The 18,383-nt window shown below is 34.4% G+C and overlaps 1 protein-coding gene across 15 annotated transcripts in view; it reads left to right on the top strand.

The window, feature by feature from the left end:
* bru3 (CUGBP Elav-like family member bruno 3) overlaps positions 1-18,383 on the top strand; it is a 975,444-nt gene that overhangs the window by 926,746 nt on the left and 30,315 nt on the right. For 12 of the 15 annotated variants that reach the window (XM_031982254.2, XM_031982259.2, XM_031982256.2 and 9 more), the window contains 4 exons: positions 382-525; positions 1,668-1,797; positions 7,691-7,858; positions 10,545-10,646. In XM_031982254.2, coding sequence (XP_031838114.1) covers positions 382-525; positions 1,668-1,797; positions 7,691-7,858; positions 10,545-10,646 — 544 coding nt within the window. The remainder of the gene's footprint in view (positions 1-381; positions 526-1,667; positions 1,798-7,690; positions 7,859-10,544; positions 10,647-18,383) is intronic. The other 3 variants (XM_031982251.2, XM_031982252.2, XM_076366030.1) reach the window with 3 other exon arrangements.

Genomic DNA, 18,383 nt, shown 5'->3' with positions numbered 1-18,383 from the left:
GTCATTGTGCGATAAAAATAAAACACCTTGGTAAAATTGTGAAAAAATAAGATTTCTCTCAGGCCCATATTGCCATCAGAGAGTTAATATCTACTGCCTGTTAGGTGCAGAATTTAGCTTTAAAAATATTTCGTTGTGCGTAATATTTTAAATATTTTAGACACAGGGGAAATACACCTATAATATATTTTAATGAAAAACTAAAGCAACACGAAAAAGAATTGTATATATATCTGGAAAAATAAATAATTCATCGTTAAAAAATTCCTACCGTTCTGCGTTTTAAGATGACGTGTATCCTCGTCGAACGCAGTTAACTGATAAATATACGTATTAATATAAATAATTACCTACGTAACAATGAATAATTTTATGTTTCAGGGTGCGTCATCCAGCATTGTGGTAAAATTTGCAGATACTGAGAAAGACAGACAAAATAGACGCATGCAGCAAATGGCCGGGAACATGGGCCTCCTTCACCCTTTTGTCTACAATCAGTTCGGCGCTTACAGCGCTTATGCTCAGGTGGGTCACATTACCGTTAATGGTTCTCGCGTTACCACATTACCGTCTGGTTGCCCTCGTTATCACGAATCACAACCTGTAATAGTTTCTGTCTTGTTAGAAATTATCGACGACATTCGATAATGTTCCGTTAACGCCGAGCAACGGTAACAGGATACGGAATTCGGTGTTTCCTTCAAAGTATTTCAAATGAGAAATCGAACGAAAAGGACGACGGGATGTAATATCAACGCTTTACCTGCCGGAAACCTATTAAGCTCGTGTCACTCACGGCTAATTTAGTCACACGATGAAATTTCATTTTAAATTAACGTTTCAATCGTCGACAGCTTAAATTTTAACAGGAAAATTCATATTTTAATACGCTGAGCGGAAAAAACATAGTGAAAAAACTTCTCTAGCGAAAAACAGTAAACGTGTTAGGTGCAACGCTATTATGTTTCTAGTGAAAATTACTCCTACCGATGTAATATTTTCCACGACGCGAGCGACGTAAAGTTAATAGATTTTTTAATGTCTTTATTATATAGAAGAAAATTATTTTTGTCTTTTGAATAATAATTCTAAAAGAAATTGTTACCTCGTTCCACTTAACGCATATGTAATTGAATTTTTTTTTGTATGATCTACAATCAGATTTTGCTTTAATTCATATTACTAATATGATATACTTTTAACAAATAGTAACCCAAAGATTTTAGTTACAGCAGAACGAAGAATTATCCTCAATTGTACTAAAATCTAATATTGTTAATCTACGAATAAAATCAAGTAATCAAAATATTTTCATTGAAAACGAAGCAGACAATTTTCTATTGTAATAGTATAGCTTATCGTATTTTTCGCAACATATTTGTATTCCCATACGATTAACTTCTAATATTCACATATTTCTGTGAATTAATTATTTTTCATAATATCAGTTAAAAGGAAACTTCATTAAAAGAACTCGTTAGCTGTTAACTACTGAGTTCTAAAATACTTGAAATAATTGTTAGTACGTAAAGTGGTATATGCAGTAAATTTAAAAGTGAGGATTATTTATATTTGGTAATTCCATATTTAATTTGATCGTGATGAGATTTTATCGAAAATGAAATATGCTCACACAAGCGCATTCGACACAACAAATCTATTTACAGCAGCAAGCGGCTCTCATGGCTGCTGCAACAGCACAGGGGACGTACATCAACCCGATGGCGGCGTTAGCCACTGGACAATTGCCGCACGCGATAAATGGCATGCCGAATCCTGTGGTTCCACCGACTTCCGGTAAGTTTTTTGAGCCTACAGTTACGTCCCAGTAATTTTTATATTTCGAACGGAATGGAGAGTTCAGTGAAAATTCAAACGTTCGCCGCCATCATTTTTTTGCCATCAATATCCACAGTCACTATTTTTGTCAAACATAACGTCTCATCTGCATAAAATAATAAACTAAATGTAAAAATGGTAAGTTATTGACTTTGCAAATGTGGCATCACGAGTTCAATATTTTATATCTTGGACGTACTTTAAAGTACAATTTTTATTCAAATCTTACTGTATAACAATTGTAACAGAAGATAGGAATAAAAAGCAAAATGACGTAATTTAGAACATAAAGGTTTAAATGCTATTAATTTGACTTCCCTTATATAATATCATGAACGTCACAAATACAGTAAGGAACAAAACTGAACTAATTGTGAAATTTTTCAAAGGAAGTATCGATGAATGAAATATAAGCTAATAAAAATCAACACTACTAACTTATTATTGTCTTCAAGACGTTTCACAATTTTTATACCACCTCGAATTTCAAATGCGTTCGCAAGATGAGTACATAAAATAATTCCTTGTCTCCACCACAAAACTTCTCGCGTTAATAATAATTAATCTTAGTCTGCAATCGTTAGTCACGTTACCAACATATGAAACGAAAAAAAAAATTACAATGGAATCGATATCATCTAATAATTCTGCCTTACAATACCAGTTGTTTACAGTTAAAGTATTTTAAATCTGCGCAACAGGTCAATTTACCACTCTGCCCTTATTATTTGGAAAAATGTTAAAGAGCACCAACCTGTCATGTAGAACAGCGAATATTTTAGTATCAAGCTATCAAAAGTAATAAAATTTAAGAACATTTAAGAAACCATAGTTCAAAACGTGTGAGAAGTATAAGTCCATAATCAAAAAATTCTATATTTTAGGGCTCCTTTTATTTTTCTTAGAAAGTACAGACAATGATACATTTCCGACTGGAAACACATTACTTCGCCCGACGAAAGAAAATTAAACGAATTCCTGATGGACATGCTTGGGCCTGGATTTAGGAAGGGGAGTCTCTTCGACCGTTCCATGTTAAACAAACATTGAATCATGGAGGCGGATCCCCAATGCTGTGGGAATGAATAACGGCAAACAGCATGGGTCTTTTGCATAAAATCGATGAAATTATAAAACAGTATACGTGACAAAAAATTTTAGAAGAACATTTGTCGCAGTGCATGTAAACCATATCAAAATAACTATAATTCTAATACAGTCGAATATTTTAATGCTGCTACTAACCGTTTCTTAACCGAATTCATATAGCATACAATTCTCCATTAACATTTGTGTTCGAATTGTGTATTCCAATTTAAAAACAGTCGATTCAACTTCCATGAGGGTACTTGAGAAAATTAATTAAAAATATGCCAAGATTCTTTGAGATTGTTATATGTTAAAAAGTCTTTTGAATAAGGCATTGAAATATATGAAATGAAATTGTACGAGATGTGGTAGAAAGGTAATGATACTGTTGCTATGAAACTTTATATTTAGAAGATCTATAAAACGATATTGTTTGGTTTAAAGTAGTCGCCATTGGAAATTATAAGCTATACACCATTGATAACGATGTTTATGTATAATAATTTTGGAAATTATTTAACATTATTACCTTCAACTGGTTCATCGCGATTTTTCATCATCATAAGGATTTCCTTTCGCATTGAAATTCGATTTGTGGTATTCTAAATATTAAAAATTCGTCGAGATTTTCTATGAGAACAAGGAACGTAGCATTTAATTTCTTACGTTTCATATTTTAATCAGATTACGGATTTTTATTCAGTTATGGAAAACTTGAGAGTGCATAAAAAAAGTACATGGAACATCCGAAGCGTAGTGCTTTTCATAATATTTGTTAAAAACTATTTCCTATCGCAATTATACTTTCCTAGTAATCTATAACCATTTATTGCATATAGATATAAATATTAACACTAAACGTACCTTTTGTATAAATTTACTCCTATCCTATCTAGTCGAGTAATTAGTTATAAAATAAAGGTAAACTAGTTAGACGATAAATTTTTCTTATTGCGAATGAAAACGGAATGAAAAATAAGAATTGAATCGATGTAAAGTTAAATGACAGAAAGAAAACGTAGAATTTTAAATCAAATTTTATAACCGATCATTTGACTGGTCATGCTACGTTCAGTGTTAATCGAATATTTTTAACTTCCATAAAAATCCGCAGTCTATTTATAACAAACAATACTTCCGTTGGAATCTTCCATTGTCGTTGCAACTGTGCTCTGCACTGTACGGTGGCAGCGAACGCATTGAACGTCACTGTTGCGTCTGTCGGCGTATCACGGTAGAAAATCCAAATACCCCGATTACGCAACATCAGTCTCGAGAAGACCAACGTAGGAGGAATCGGCTAGTCGCTTGATTTCCGGGGAAACATTTCGTTGGAGAGAGAAGGATCGTTGGAGGAGAAACGAGTTCGGGAGCGTACATACACACATATGTATACTCTGCTGGGCAATTGCTCCGTTTTACCGACGCAAAACTCTTTCTTTATCTTTCCCCTTTTATCCCGGCCCTCCCGTTTGTTCCTCCCGATCCTCGCGGCAGTGGGAGCGTACAGTCCGTTGCCTTATAACCGGCTCGTAAATCAATACAACATTTTCACTGAGCGTGACTCGGGCGAAAGATATTGCCAGTACCGCGAAACTTTATCGAAAACTCGCTGAACGGGAAGGAGGAAAGCCAAAAAGCATAGTTCTTTCTTCGCCTGCACCCTTCTCACCCCCGGCGAACAGTCTTCTGTCTCGTTTCGTCACGGTTTTCCTATCCCAGCCTGTTCCCCCCGTCCGCGTACGCGCGCACAAAGTGGAGAAAAGGGAGGGCGGAATGGTACAGACAAGTAAAGTAAGCACGGAAATCGGCTCTCCGCAAGCGGTCTGATATACGTCGAGTCTCGTCGAGCGAAAGGTAATACCGTTTGATAGGAAAATAATATTTTATTTCTACTTTACCCCTTCTTGGTCTTTCCACCGCCTACTACCGTGATCCGCAGCCCGCTGAGCCTGTTCGCTTTTATTCGCGGGAAAATAACGTCACCGTAGTCGCTGTAAATCTTTCGTGTGCCACTGCTCGTAATTATTCAAGTGTCTTTGATCGTTGAAATGGACGGGTTATTAAATTGGAGCAATGAAATCAATTTACAGTGGGCTCTCGAGTTACGTCCTCTCGATTTACGTCGTGTTACAGTTATGTCGTCTTCACATAATGCGGTAGTCAATTGTTTTTAACACTAGAACCGCTTATCGGACGGATCAAAATGATTCATTCTTGATTTCTTCATTTTGCAATTATTAGAAAGATAACAGATGTTTCTCTGAGAAATTGTTACAAAAATTCAGTTAGCAATACGCAAACTGAATTATAAATCAATGAAAGTTTTAATAGATTCGCTCTTCGAGTTTCTATAGAGGAATTTTAAAAAGTCAATTTAACTGCTTGGTAGTTTTAGTGTTAATCAACATTTCTCGCTTTACGTTTCGCCAAAAATAGTAATTATTTGATGACATTAAAAGAAAACCATTCAGTACGTTCTAATATTATTGGTGGACATCATGATTTTATCGATTCTTTGTAAACATTCGTTGAATGTAATCTCTTCTAGCATTTTTGTACGTTCAAAAGAAAGTGCATCTCCTAACTTGATTAGTAAGTTGGAGGCCTTACTGTACTTGGTGGAGTTGTGAATTATATTATAATTGTATCTGGTTATGAAATGATTTAATGATTCTCTTATGTAGAATTTAGCTATAGAAATGAAATGATTTAGTGATTCTTCATAGAATTTTTCTCTATACAACACGCTAACTCGTCGCTACAATTATCAGTTCATAAATTGATTAATGAATTAGTACTTAGTTGATAAATCATTTACTAATTCTTTAAACAGACTCTACTAATGTTGTCCCTCGTTGCTGTGACTATTGCTTGAATAATTGATTTATTAGAATCCATATAGATTACAGAACATCACATTCCTTTCATTACGAGCATTAAAATTTTAAGAATAAGAATCCAATTAACCCTTCAAAATAGAATACCGAGTGAATAGAAACGAATTTCCAACATTACTTGTTATTCAATGAACATTTAAACGCCTTCAAAATCTTGCAAATATTTACCCCATCCACAAAAAGGACTTTCTCCCCACTGTTTGAGCTAAAACGTGACTAGCGCGCTGCGGAAGCGATCACTTTAACATCAATGAACCATCGCCTGAAGTTAAAATCCAATTGCACAATGATCTTGTACAGGAAGAAAAGAGCTGCGTAAAAATGTACACTAGAACCTCGATTATCCGATTTAATATGACAATGAGCAGTCGACATAAATGGGGATCTGAGATCTCTTTATCTTTCACCTTTTAAAACATATTCGTAAAATCCGATGGTATATATTTGAAGTTAACCCTTTACTCTACGATTTCTTTCGTAATTGTGCGCGGCAGAATTATTTTATTGTTCATAATTCATTAGAAAAAGAACACCATACCACGCTCATTCTACGTCTACTTTCACTCTGAGATGGCACAATTGATAACGGAAAAGTAGTATTTAATCTGAATTTGAAAGAATTAAATGATATTCGTATTCCTTAAAGTCTATTTGAAATTTTCGACACGAGTTTAAGATGATATTATAGGGCAAGGGGTTACTATGAATGAATCTGAATTATTGAGTTCGAATGTAACCAAGATTCTAAATAACTTCGGTCACAAAAAATAGCGACTCGGTTAATCGAAGTTCTATTGTAGGGTAAGCCGAGTGAAACGGCCTGATCTAATTTTGATTTTCAAATATCCTTATGTTCAATTATGTTCAATATTCTTCTTACATATGGCTAGTTATTCACATTCATAAATATATTTCTTTTGTGTTAGCTATTAACCATTTGCGATAGCAACGAATTCAGAGACTCGGCAGGATCTTGCGCAAGGAATTTTGCCTTCACCTGTTATATACAGATATGTACACTAATTTTTTCATTAACCCCTTGCCCTACGATTTATTTCTTAGCTGTGACAGACACAACTATTTTACCCTTAGTAATTTATTTAGAAAAGGCAAAACATTGATGCCGATTTTATGTCTGCGTTTACTTTAAAGGTTAACGATTCATAGTAGAAAAGTAATATTTTTATATATCTAAAAAAAAAATAAATAATACTTAGATTTCTCAAATTAAGTTTAAAATGTTAGCCTTGACACTGCATCGTAGGTGAAGGGGTTAATAGTTTTGTACATAGTGGTAGATTTCAATCTGGAATATACAATCCAATAAGACTATCGACGCGTATATGTCATTGGCAATTTTTTAACAAAAACATCATGACGTACGTGTCACGTCTTTCCAGCGCAAGTGGTTAATGTTATTTATAATGTAATAATTCCTTGACAAGTAGGCCGCCACTCCCCGACTTATCCTAATTCCAAAAAAAACGACTGACGAAGAAACCCGACAAAGTAATCACTCAGTCAGCAAACCCAAAGGACAAACGGTGAATTTACGTGGCCTCGGAGTGATGACCAGTCGTTATTAGTTGTAAGATCGGATCAACAATCCTGCGATTCGCAGGTCATATGAATCCTCAAACACAACGCGAGGCACGCGGATCATCCGCAAACCAATTCCGGCGTCTTACCAATTACACGGTATATACCGTTAAATCGGTTGACAGAATGTACAGAAGGGCAACTAGCTAAACGTTAGACGGACGCCCACGAGCATTCTGGGATCCGCATGCCGGCGCGTTGCAGAGGGTGATCTGAGGTTCGATGTTGTAAGAGCAAGAGGGTAACCGGTGTGTACTGATCAGGTTTGCTCGTAGGTACCGGTACAGGGCAGCCAGTTAACGGGGCGATACCGTCGTTACCATCGCCGACGATGCCCAATTTCAACATGGCTGCGCAAACACCTAACGGTCAACCGGCAGGTTCGGATCCAGGTATCTACAACAACGGGATACCGCAGACCTACGCGGGACGTGAGTATCAACTCAGGCGCAGTGTGCCGCCCCTGCGCAATGCTCGGCCAATCGACGCCGGACTGTATTATTCCGCGTTTCCGGCGATAACCGAGTAACCTCGCCCCGTGCTTCGATTCACCGACGCTCACCAACGTGTTGGAAAAAAGTTTGAATTTTCCGAAAAAAAAGAGAAAAACGGGAAAAGGAAAAGAAAGGGAAAAGAGGGGGATCCGGAAGTACGAGCATTGATTTTTCAATCGCGTTTAGAAGAAACGAACGAAACGGAATTCTCGTTCGACGTTAATGCCAATTGTATTATACGTTGAACGCTCGTCGAGTGTTCTTGATACTGTTGCGAGACCGATAAACGTTGCAGATAAATGTAGATGCTTTTTTTTTATCTCGATGGATTAACGATTTCGCCGTTTTCTCGTGGTTTTTGTAGATTAATAAGTATGTACCGATTGTTTTTTGTTATACTGCTCTTTGTCGTGCGCTTTAGTTTTTATTGTTATGATGAAAGTGTAGAAAGTTATACAGAACGATGCATGCTTTCTTTTTGTACATACAATTACGATCTTCGTAACGGAAAATGGTTTCGGAATGTGAATAAGGTTTCTAATTCTGTAGAAATATGTGGGGTATTATATGACCGATCGAAATGTAGTGAACAAGCGGAGATTTTTTACTTTCTGATAATGAACAGTTCATTACTTCGTAATGTAGTTTAAAAAATGTATTTGTCTACTCAGTAACTTCGAGAGAACTTTGAGTATCAAAGTAGGATATTAATGTAATCTAGATTGTTCGTTATTTGATTGTGTAGAGAAACGATCCACTAGTTTAGAGATATTAATCATTCAATCACTCAATATTAATGTGAAAATAATGTTTCGAATATGATTCAGTATGTACCGAGTGTCACTTAAAACGGTACACTTAACTACTTGCAAAATTTTTGTTTAAAAATTGCTTTCATTATGTAATCAAGATGAAAGAATTTACACATATACTTTTTCACGTGTGTTTACTTTATATATAACAATTACAAAATAAAATGTTTATCTATCAAAAGTAAGTCAAAGGTATTATGAAATAATAATGCTAGTAGATTAGACTTTAATTTGGCAATAAAGATAAACTTCTTTTACAAATTAAAACTTTGTTTAGACATCACTTAGAAAATATAATTTACTTTTTATGATTTCATAATCAGAATATTCGTCCGTAATAACTGTTATTTTTTAATAATCTTATAACGTTTGGATTTCTAGCTCTCATATCAAGTATTACTACTTTTTGTCTGGAAAAATTGTTTTTTATTGCTTCTAGGATCCAATGTTCATCTCATGTACAGATTTTTTAAATTGATCGTACTTTATTCAATAAACGATTTTATTCTTCTAATCGTTGGATAATATATTATACTTTTACTTTGACGATCATTTTCGTTATAAATTCTGTGATTTCAGCAATGCTAATTTACATTCTTTCATGCGGCTCACCTAATTTAATATTTTTACTTGAATAATAATGAACGATTGCTTCTAATTACGTACAACACACAAATTGAGCTAAAAACAAGAAATAACTATGTAACTTACGACTACACAGAAAGAAATTGAATATTTCCAGAAGTATTAAAATTTTACCATCATATACTATTCTTTGTGATTAATATAATTGTTATATAGTAAGTAATACGTCATTATACCTGAGTGTAAATTATTTTAAACTTAATTTAATAGTACAAACAATTTACAAACATGTATATTTATAAATTGTTCAATCAATATGTATTTTTGAGGGAAATTCACTTTACATCAGATATCCGCGAATACATTCTTGACCAAAAAATTTCTATTCCTTTTTCATTATTTGCTAGTGATAAATTATTCATATAAATGATTTCTGTCCTCTTAAATTACTAAACAACATTAATTCCATTGATATACTATTTTTTACATAAGTATTCACGAATAAATTGAATGGACTAATTCTTTTCCGACCTACTCTGTTTCATTGACCTTTACTGTATTCCATTACGTAATTGGAATGTATATCAGATAGAAAATTTTTGAACCTATTACAATTTTAACTTCCATTGTTCTTAAGATACTTTAAAGTACTACTTCCATCGACATCCTTATATGACCTAAGTTAACACATTATTCATATGAAAGTGAAACAATCGAAATAAACTTCAATATACTTTATTTATACATAATGGATTGAAATGAAACTGTGGACACATGTTTTGTATAACTTTCAATATCTTGTTCTTGCAATATTCTATATTGGCCTGCGTTCAACGAATTGAAATAGCTAAAGCGAGTACAAACACGAGTTAACTCGTAACCTATCAGCAATGTGTTAATTTACCTTCTTTGTTTGAATTCACTTAATTTAATACAAGGTTTCAATCTACGCATCTTCACTAGTATCAAAAAACTTATATTTCATGTCCACATTATTAAAATAATCTTGAAGTATCCAAAATAAAGGCGAAAACAAAGGACAACACGATTTAAAGTTAAATGGGTTACAGAAGAGTTTCGACGTTGGGCGATTTCCAAATTGACCGTATCCTAAAGACACCCAAGAATGTAAAAAACCGTGCGATATCGATTGGTCAGCAGCAATTGCGAGAGGGGCCTTAGACGTAGGTCCGTCCCCGATAAGAGCTGAGCTTATTGAAGTGTAGATGGCCTCCATCTGTCCATTTCAGCACAAGGGCTGCCCAACGGGGAGGCGGCACTCCAGCATGCCGCCGCGTATCCCGGAATGCAAACCTACACCGGTGTCGGTAAGTTTTTTATTTTTCTCCGTCGCCATCTTTACCTTTACTCCCTCCGTTTTATCGAGAATACTCCGCCAAAGCCTCCGTATCTGCAACAAGTTTCCAACGGAGACTATAACGAGCGCATTGTACGACCTATCACGCTTCTCGATGATCGCGTAAAGCTCGAAGCCAATCCACGGAGGAACATTGGACTCCGTAATGAGTTTCGGAAAGGAAATCATTCGCCCGAAAATTATTATCACGGACGATGAATTTATTCGATTTCTAATTACCGGCGCTTTCCATCTACCGCGAAAACGGTGCTGTTTCTAACGATGCAATCGGGAACGCGTCGTAAAGCTCACGGTTACGCGATTCTCGCTGACGAACATACTACGGTTCAATTTTTAATAACGTTTTTTAAACGGACGAACCGGAATAAATTCGGACACTCTTCCGGTGATAATTTTAGAGGAAATCGACTGATCGGACAGAAAAATTAATGAATCCGAACGTTCGATCGTAATATGCTTTTATCCGAGCACTCGAGCACTTAACTTTGAAAGATTCGATTCCGCTGGTCGCGTTTCTGGCTGTTGCATGCAGCTATGGTCGCATGTGTATACGGTATATGTGTATGGTCACGTATATACACACGTATAAAGACATGGGTGTCTCGTCGTTATATTACCGCCATGGATATCGGTGTGCGTACGCAGTTGCTACGAGTGTATACATACATATGTACATGCATACATATATAAACGTACAATTATATGTATATTGTATATAATTAAATGCACAGGGTGAATCTTCTAACACGACGACTTAAAGAATAGGCTTGTAAGTTATTCGTTGTACGAAAAAATGTTTCAAATAAAACTTGCTTGATATCTAGGGAACAGTGCTCTAATCTGTTTCTTATTGTTACTTTTTTAGCGAGATATTAGGGTCGCCTTCAGTTTTTCAAATGGAATGTCTAATACTTTTTTTCAAATTCGGATGAAACGTCAAATTTTGAGTAAAGAAGTGTTATACAATATGGAACTTAAAATGAATAATTACTGCGATATTTTTAAAACAAGTTTTATTTCAAGTGGTGTTTGAAGTATTGTCGATTATAGTCAATAAAAAATTTGCGTAATCGAACTATCAGTGAGCGAAGAACATTCTTCAGCGTCTTTGATGTTTACCGAGACACTAAATAGACATTTCATGTTGTAACATTTAACAGGGAACACGCTTACAAACGTGACCTACCATCGTAAACAAAGTCGCGACGAGAATCACGTTGACTAATCGTATTTCCTAATAGAAGAACATTCATTTGAAGATATCTCGGTAATTACTCATTAAGTTCCACTTCGTGTAACACCTTTTTTACTCAAAATTTGATGTTTCATCCGAATTTGAGAAAAAGTATTAGACATTCCGTTTAAAAAACTGAAAGCGACCCTAATATCTCGCTGAAACAGTAAGGTAATAAGAAATAGATTAGAGCACGGTATGCTCCCCTAGATGTCAAGCAACATTCGTTTGAGACACTTTCTCGTACAACGAATAACTTACAAGTTATTTTAATTCGTCGTGTTATGAGACTCACCCTGTATACATGTGTACATATAATGTATATTTATATATCAATATATAACCATATGTATTATATAATATTATTGACGTGCCGCGTCAACGTGCTGTGCTTCTGATGTGCTGTTACAATGTACTTCAATGTTCCTTTGAATATATATTATACATCGTGTACGTTCAATATTGTAACTTTTAAACGTATTGTGTGCCTTGCATGTTTAACCGACACGCAAATACAACAAGCCGACGCAGAATTTGAAGGCTTGAACGACGGTTACATCATAGCGGTGCTCTACGCATCCGGCAGAAATTATGATCCAATAATCAGCATCGAAATGGGCGATCCCGTTTCAGAGATAATCAGCGTTCCGACGTAACTAAACTTCAATTCGTTCCCATCCGCCGTTAGCAATTAACGCGCCGGGGACTCTGATAAACTCTCTGTTTCGCGAATTGAATTATTAACGGAACATTCGAATTCTCGTTTCGCAAGTTCCGCTTATACCCCGCGCGTCTCATTATGGGCTGCGAAAACATTGGACACCGTGACAACTTTCCGTGATAATAATTATTTTCTCTTTCGATTTGGACGACGCCCACGCGATTTTTCTCTTTGCGCGCACGCCGCACCTGTCTGTCTCTCGTGCTCAAATTATCACGAGCTCGTTCAACGTGGAATACAACTGCAGTATGTTTCGAAAGTACACCAACCCACCAATGTGTGAATGTTCTGGCATTTATATTAACGCCTGACAGCGAAAAAGTAGGAGTACAATAATTATATTAATCCTGATACGGTCCGCAGTTTGTCTGCACATTTGAAATACTATCTTAAAATATAGGAGCACGTGAGCTAGTAACATTTTCGTTATATCGTTTTTAAATTTGAAGTATCCTTAATGCTTTAATCAAAATAGAATTTGACAAATATAAATGTCGTTTAATTCTTTCAAGTCCGAATTGAATATTATTTTTCTATTATTAATTGTAATGCTTCTGAGTATACATAGAATAACTGTAGAATTTTTCTGCTTTCCTAATAAATTGTGTACAATAAAATGTCTCTGTTGAGCGTAATTCAGAAAGAAATCACAGGGGTTAACAATAATAGAACACGACTAAATCGAGACAGGTTAACGCTAAAGCTACCGAATAATTAGAGTGACCTATTTCCAATTCCTTATAAAAATCAGAACAATACGTTTGATGAAATTAGAACGGTCGCCTAGTCTTGTATCTATACAAATACACAAATTAAATTAAAAATCTCTCACAGAATCGCCTTCATAATTCGAACACTTGCAAAATAAAAATTCTGAAATGGGTCAATTTGACCCGTCCGGTAGTTTTAGTGTTAAACAAACAAAACAGTGTTAAACAAATGAAAATGCGAGTAGGGTAAAAGGGATCCGAAGGGTTAAATGTCTACCTATAGTAATTTCTGACGCAATACATAGATTTTGAAATCATTTAAAATCATTGTACAGCTTGTATGACTTTCCTCAATGAAGATAGAGGTTCTTAACACTGAAACTACCAAATAGTTAAATTAACTTTTCGAAATTCCTCTATAGAAACTCCAAGAGTTCATCTATTGAGACTTTAGTTGCTTTATAATTCAGTTTGTGCATTGCTAAATCAATGTCTTTAATCATTTTTCAGAGAAATATCTATTTTTTTAATAATTGCAAAATGAAGAAATCAGAAATTGGTCATTCTGACTCGCCTAGTAGGTTTAGTGTTAATAGGTAACAGAGAAACTTAATGGGCGAAACAGTGTTATTGCACATTTCGTCTTGAAGAGTAACGAAGAGTAGCAGTTATGATAGAAAAGCGTATACAACCTTCTACGAAGGTTCAATCGCAAAAAGGACTTTAAGCTAATTCGCAATTTTTAATTCAGCAATGTCCGTTGACTATATCAATGCAACTAAATACCATTGAAAATGGATTTATACTAAAAATGTTGTATGTTGGTAATACTATTAAAATTTTAGTGTTCACAACAGAAAAGATAGATGGACAGGATTATTCAAATGTATGAAAAAATGTTCGAATAGAAAAATATAATATGACAAACAGAAAAAGTTAGCAAATGTAATATCTCTAAAATATGTTGTACCTGGTGTTTATATCACACAGTTTTTAGGGAGTTGGTGTATTTTTCGAATATATTGTAGGGTACCATTTATCTCGTTGAAATCGTTAAAAGTTCATCATAGAATATAACTGTATACTTTACCATTTGTAAGTATTTAGACACTTGTACCCTTTTCAGGAGACACGATCTGTACAAATAATTCAATTATACCTTCCTAACAAAACAGTTCTTATAATTTCTGTCTCGTATGAATATTTTCATTTAACTGTTGTCACCCTTTCTCCATTGAAAATATAAATATTAAATTACTGTGTTTTCAGGTATAAAGTTGCAAAAATAGGAAAGCAATAGTTACTATTGGATGAAAATAAACATTCACATATGGAGTCATCGTTATAGTACATATATTATATATTTTCCTTTTGTGTTTTCCATATTAAAATATTTAAACCGAAAAAGATTCTAAAATACGACAAAAATGAAGAAAATAGAGATATATCTTAACGAAAGAAATATAATTTATGTACCTATATACATAGAAATTACAAAGTCGCAGTATAATACAAAGTTTTTTCTAAATATATTTACAATATTAATTCTCAGAAACTCTGTATCGAATTCAGCAAGTATTTAAATACTTTTGGACGATAGTATAAATACGTCTAACCGAGAGATATTGGTTTCCCGTGTTTTACATAGCCAAAATATAAAATACTCTTCCCCTTCGTTTTTTGCCCGGTGCATACAGTTCCCAAAGATCAACAAACAAGAAAAAAGGAATTTAGAGTAGCAAAAATTTGTCTATTCGGTCGGGTGGTAGCGATGGTACATATAACAGCGTATTTATTTCATACGGCGTACGGCGGACCGAAATCTCTCCGGCAATATCAATCGAAATATATTAAAATCATATTTGCACGAAAATAATTAATTTCAAAGAAAAAATTTATATCTTTTGATCTGAGAGCGAATATCCGTTCTCCTTCAGCTCGTTGCCACCCACTGGCCCGTTTCCGCGCTTATCCGTCACAAGCAAACATCAATCGTGCGCGTTTTAAATATTTACCAAGGCATAATTAATGCCGTTATAATTGCTTCCCTCTAATATCATATGGTGAAGCACCTATTTATCCGTTTCAGTCTATGCGGTAGTGAGCATTCGAGCATTGAATACCTGGAACATTCGCTAAAGAATTTCTCTCGGAAAATGTGATATCACGGATAACGCTATTTCATCTACCTCTTTCAATTACTCTGAACAGTACTTTGCTTGTAGTCGGATACACTTAACGTCCATAAGTATCGGGATACTTATACCTGGCTAATTGAAAATAAAATATTGTGAACCCTCGTAAGTACGTCACGTTTCATGCGGAAATACGTTTTGCGTTACAAGAACAACGTGGATTATTTATAGAACATAAATAAATTAGTCTCGCAGCTAAAGCATTGATCAGATAGGGTAAGAAGAAATAGCCCAATTTTTATTGAACAGCTATTGTATTATAAATATTTTTAATCTCACAAAACAGTTATATCTATAAAAGTAAATTATATATAGGCTAGACCGAGGTGAATCGGATCGTTTTCTGTTTAACATCAGAGAATTAAAAATAGTTTAACGTTAACAATGAGAAACAAAAAAAATTGTTATATATACAAGAAATAAAAAAAGTTTCTTACAATAAAGGTGAGAAGAAATTTACGTATGTCTCCTGAAGAAGAAATAAAAATCTTTGATGCAATGAAATTCGCTTAATCAGAATTCTTTGATCTATTACAGAGGGATAATGTTGTATGAGGGTTCACTATATACAATTTCGTATTATATTAATTTCTAAGAATAATAATATGTATATTACATCATAATTATAATGAGATTTAATGGAGGTATACAAACAAAGGTACAATAATTACAGTTGTACGAAAAGAATTATTTTGATTGTAGAGCTATGTTCAATCTTTGAACATCACATTTATTTAAGTATATATTTATTTATTAGAATCCCGATAGTTCTAGTATCATAAAGAACTCAATACAAACCTCATTAACTTTCCATTTCACTTTAGCTCCAATAAAACTATCATTTGATTCCAATTTCTACAAATTAATCTACGCATATTTTTCTACGTACAAAAGTCCCCGATCCATTTATAATAACCAAAACAGATCCAAGCAAGTGTCCAAATACTCGTGTACAACAGTGTACGCTTCTCGAATTATAAATTCAGTCGACTAGCGTTCAGATGGCTCTCAAATGGCCGAAAAAGGTAATATTCTGTTGCAGTACAGAAATCTATCTTCTGTATTCCACTCGTAACGCCGGATACATGTTGCCTGTACGCGTGATTCTAAAGTGTGTCGCTTAATATCAACAGCTACAGTAATGGCAGCACGGTCGCAAAGTACAAAAGTATCGTATTAAAAGTCGCGGAACGATGAGAACGTTGTGTGTCGAATACCCTTGTCGAGGGAAACGGCGCAACGGCTGCAGCAGAAAGCCTCGCGGAAAAAGAATTTCCTCCTCTGGCGACTCGGCTTTCGTTTGCTTTTGAGCCCGCTCTCCAGGCCAAAGCTCCTCTTGTTAATTCGACGGACTGACTGCGTTTAGAAAAATATCGTGCGCCCAGAACCTTTAACAGACGCGAAATTCTGTTTTCGAGTTCCCCTCTTCTATTTCTCTGTGCCAAATCGCCGCGTTTCGATCGTCCGACAGCGATTACATGTTTTCCTCGATCATTCGTGGCTTGTTGATCGCAGAACGGTTTCGTATAAACATCGCGAAACCATTTGACCCTAAATATGACCACAGAAATTCTTTTATTCTGACTTTTAACCTGTGGCACCCATGTGCGTACACTAAAAAGGGAACATACGTGAATAGCAATCACTGATTTTGGTGCAGCTATGGTGGAAAGTAGTGTTTTCCATAGCTGATACGGGATGTTTCTTGGTAATTGACCTGTTAACTGTGGAATTTAGTTTCAAAAATCTCTCGTTTGGCGTTCAGTAAAATCAAAGAATGAAATTTGTACTCGATAGAAACATTAAATATTTTTGTAAGCTTTTTATTGAAGTTACACGAAAATCGATGATTGTCGTTTTACTATGTTCGTATACAACATAAATTGAAAATATTTTAAATGCGATAAGAGGTATAAAATTTCATTTTCTCATATTTACACAAATAAAACTAATATATATCTATCTTAAAATGAAATTTCTTGTACACAGTTATGTTTCTATTTTTAGTAGTTCATACTACCCATATCAAGCTAAAGTGAGTGTCACTTAAAATTGTATACCTCCATATTTGAAACATTTTACTTGTTGTTACCAAATAATTGAGGCTATGTAGTTAATGTTAAAATACTTTACACACAAGCACGTACATTAAGAATAATTAGAAGCAAAAAGTTCTGTGTATAAGTAAATTAAACATATTTATGTTCAAAGATTTCTGAGTAACTAAAAATAAACTTTTAAAGAATGAAAATTATAAACGCTGTGCGGTTGTATTTTGGACAATACTATTAAAAATTGAGTGCTCACAACAGAAAAGATAGATAGATAGAATTATTCAAATATATGAAAAAATATTGAAGTAGTAAAAAATAATATGACAAATAGAAAAAGGTAGCAAGCGCAGTATCTCCAAAAATGTTCCCAAAAACTTGATTAAATCGATCCCTCGTCATTTAAAACTTACCAAAAATGGGGTTATCTTGCAAAATAATAAACTACGAATTAAATTTCTTTTTGCAACCTGAAATTAACCATAACTAATATTGAAATATATTTATATTACATATAGATCTTTTAGTTTACCATCGTTAAATATGGAAGAAAGCCACTTTAAATCATTGCGCGTTAATCATTTTAACCTTATCTATGTAATAAACGCAAATTAGTAAACCAACGGATTGAAAGTATCAGGGTGTATAATTTTATGCGACACACTCACTATTTACATATATTCGCGGAAGAAACATAGGGAGCGAAAGAAGAAGACAGCATGTACTTCATGTTTAGATGTGTACACATCATGATGTATTTGTTATTTGTTATTGTC

Source organism: Nomia melanderi, chromosome 3, assembly GCF_051020985.1.
Source record: "Nomia melanderi isolate GNS246 chromosome 3, iyNomMela1, whole genome shotgun sequence".
Lineage (NCBI taxonomy): Eukaryota > Metazoa > Arthropoda > Insecta > Hymenoptera > Halictidae > Nomia > Nomia melanderi.
Note: the sequence above shows the minus strand (reverse complement) of the source record. Positions and strands in the feature narration are given on the sequence as shown.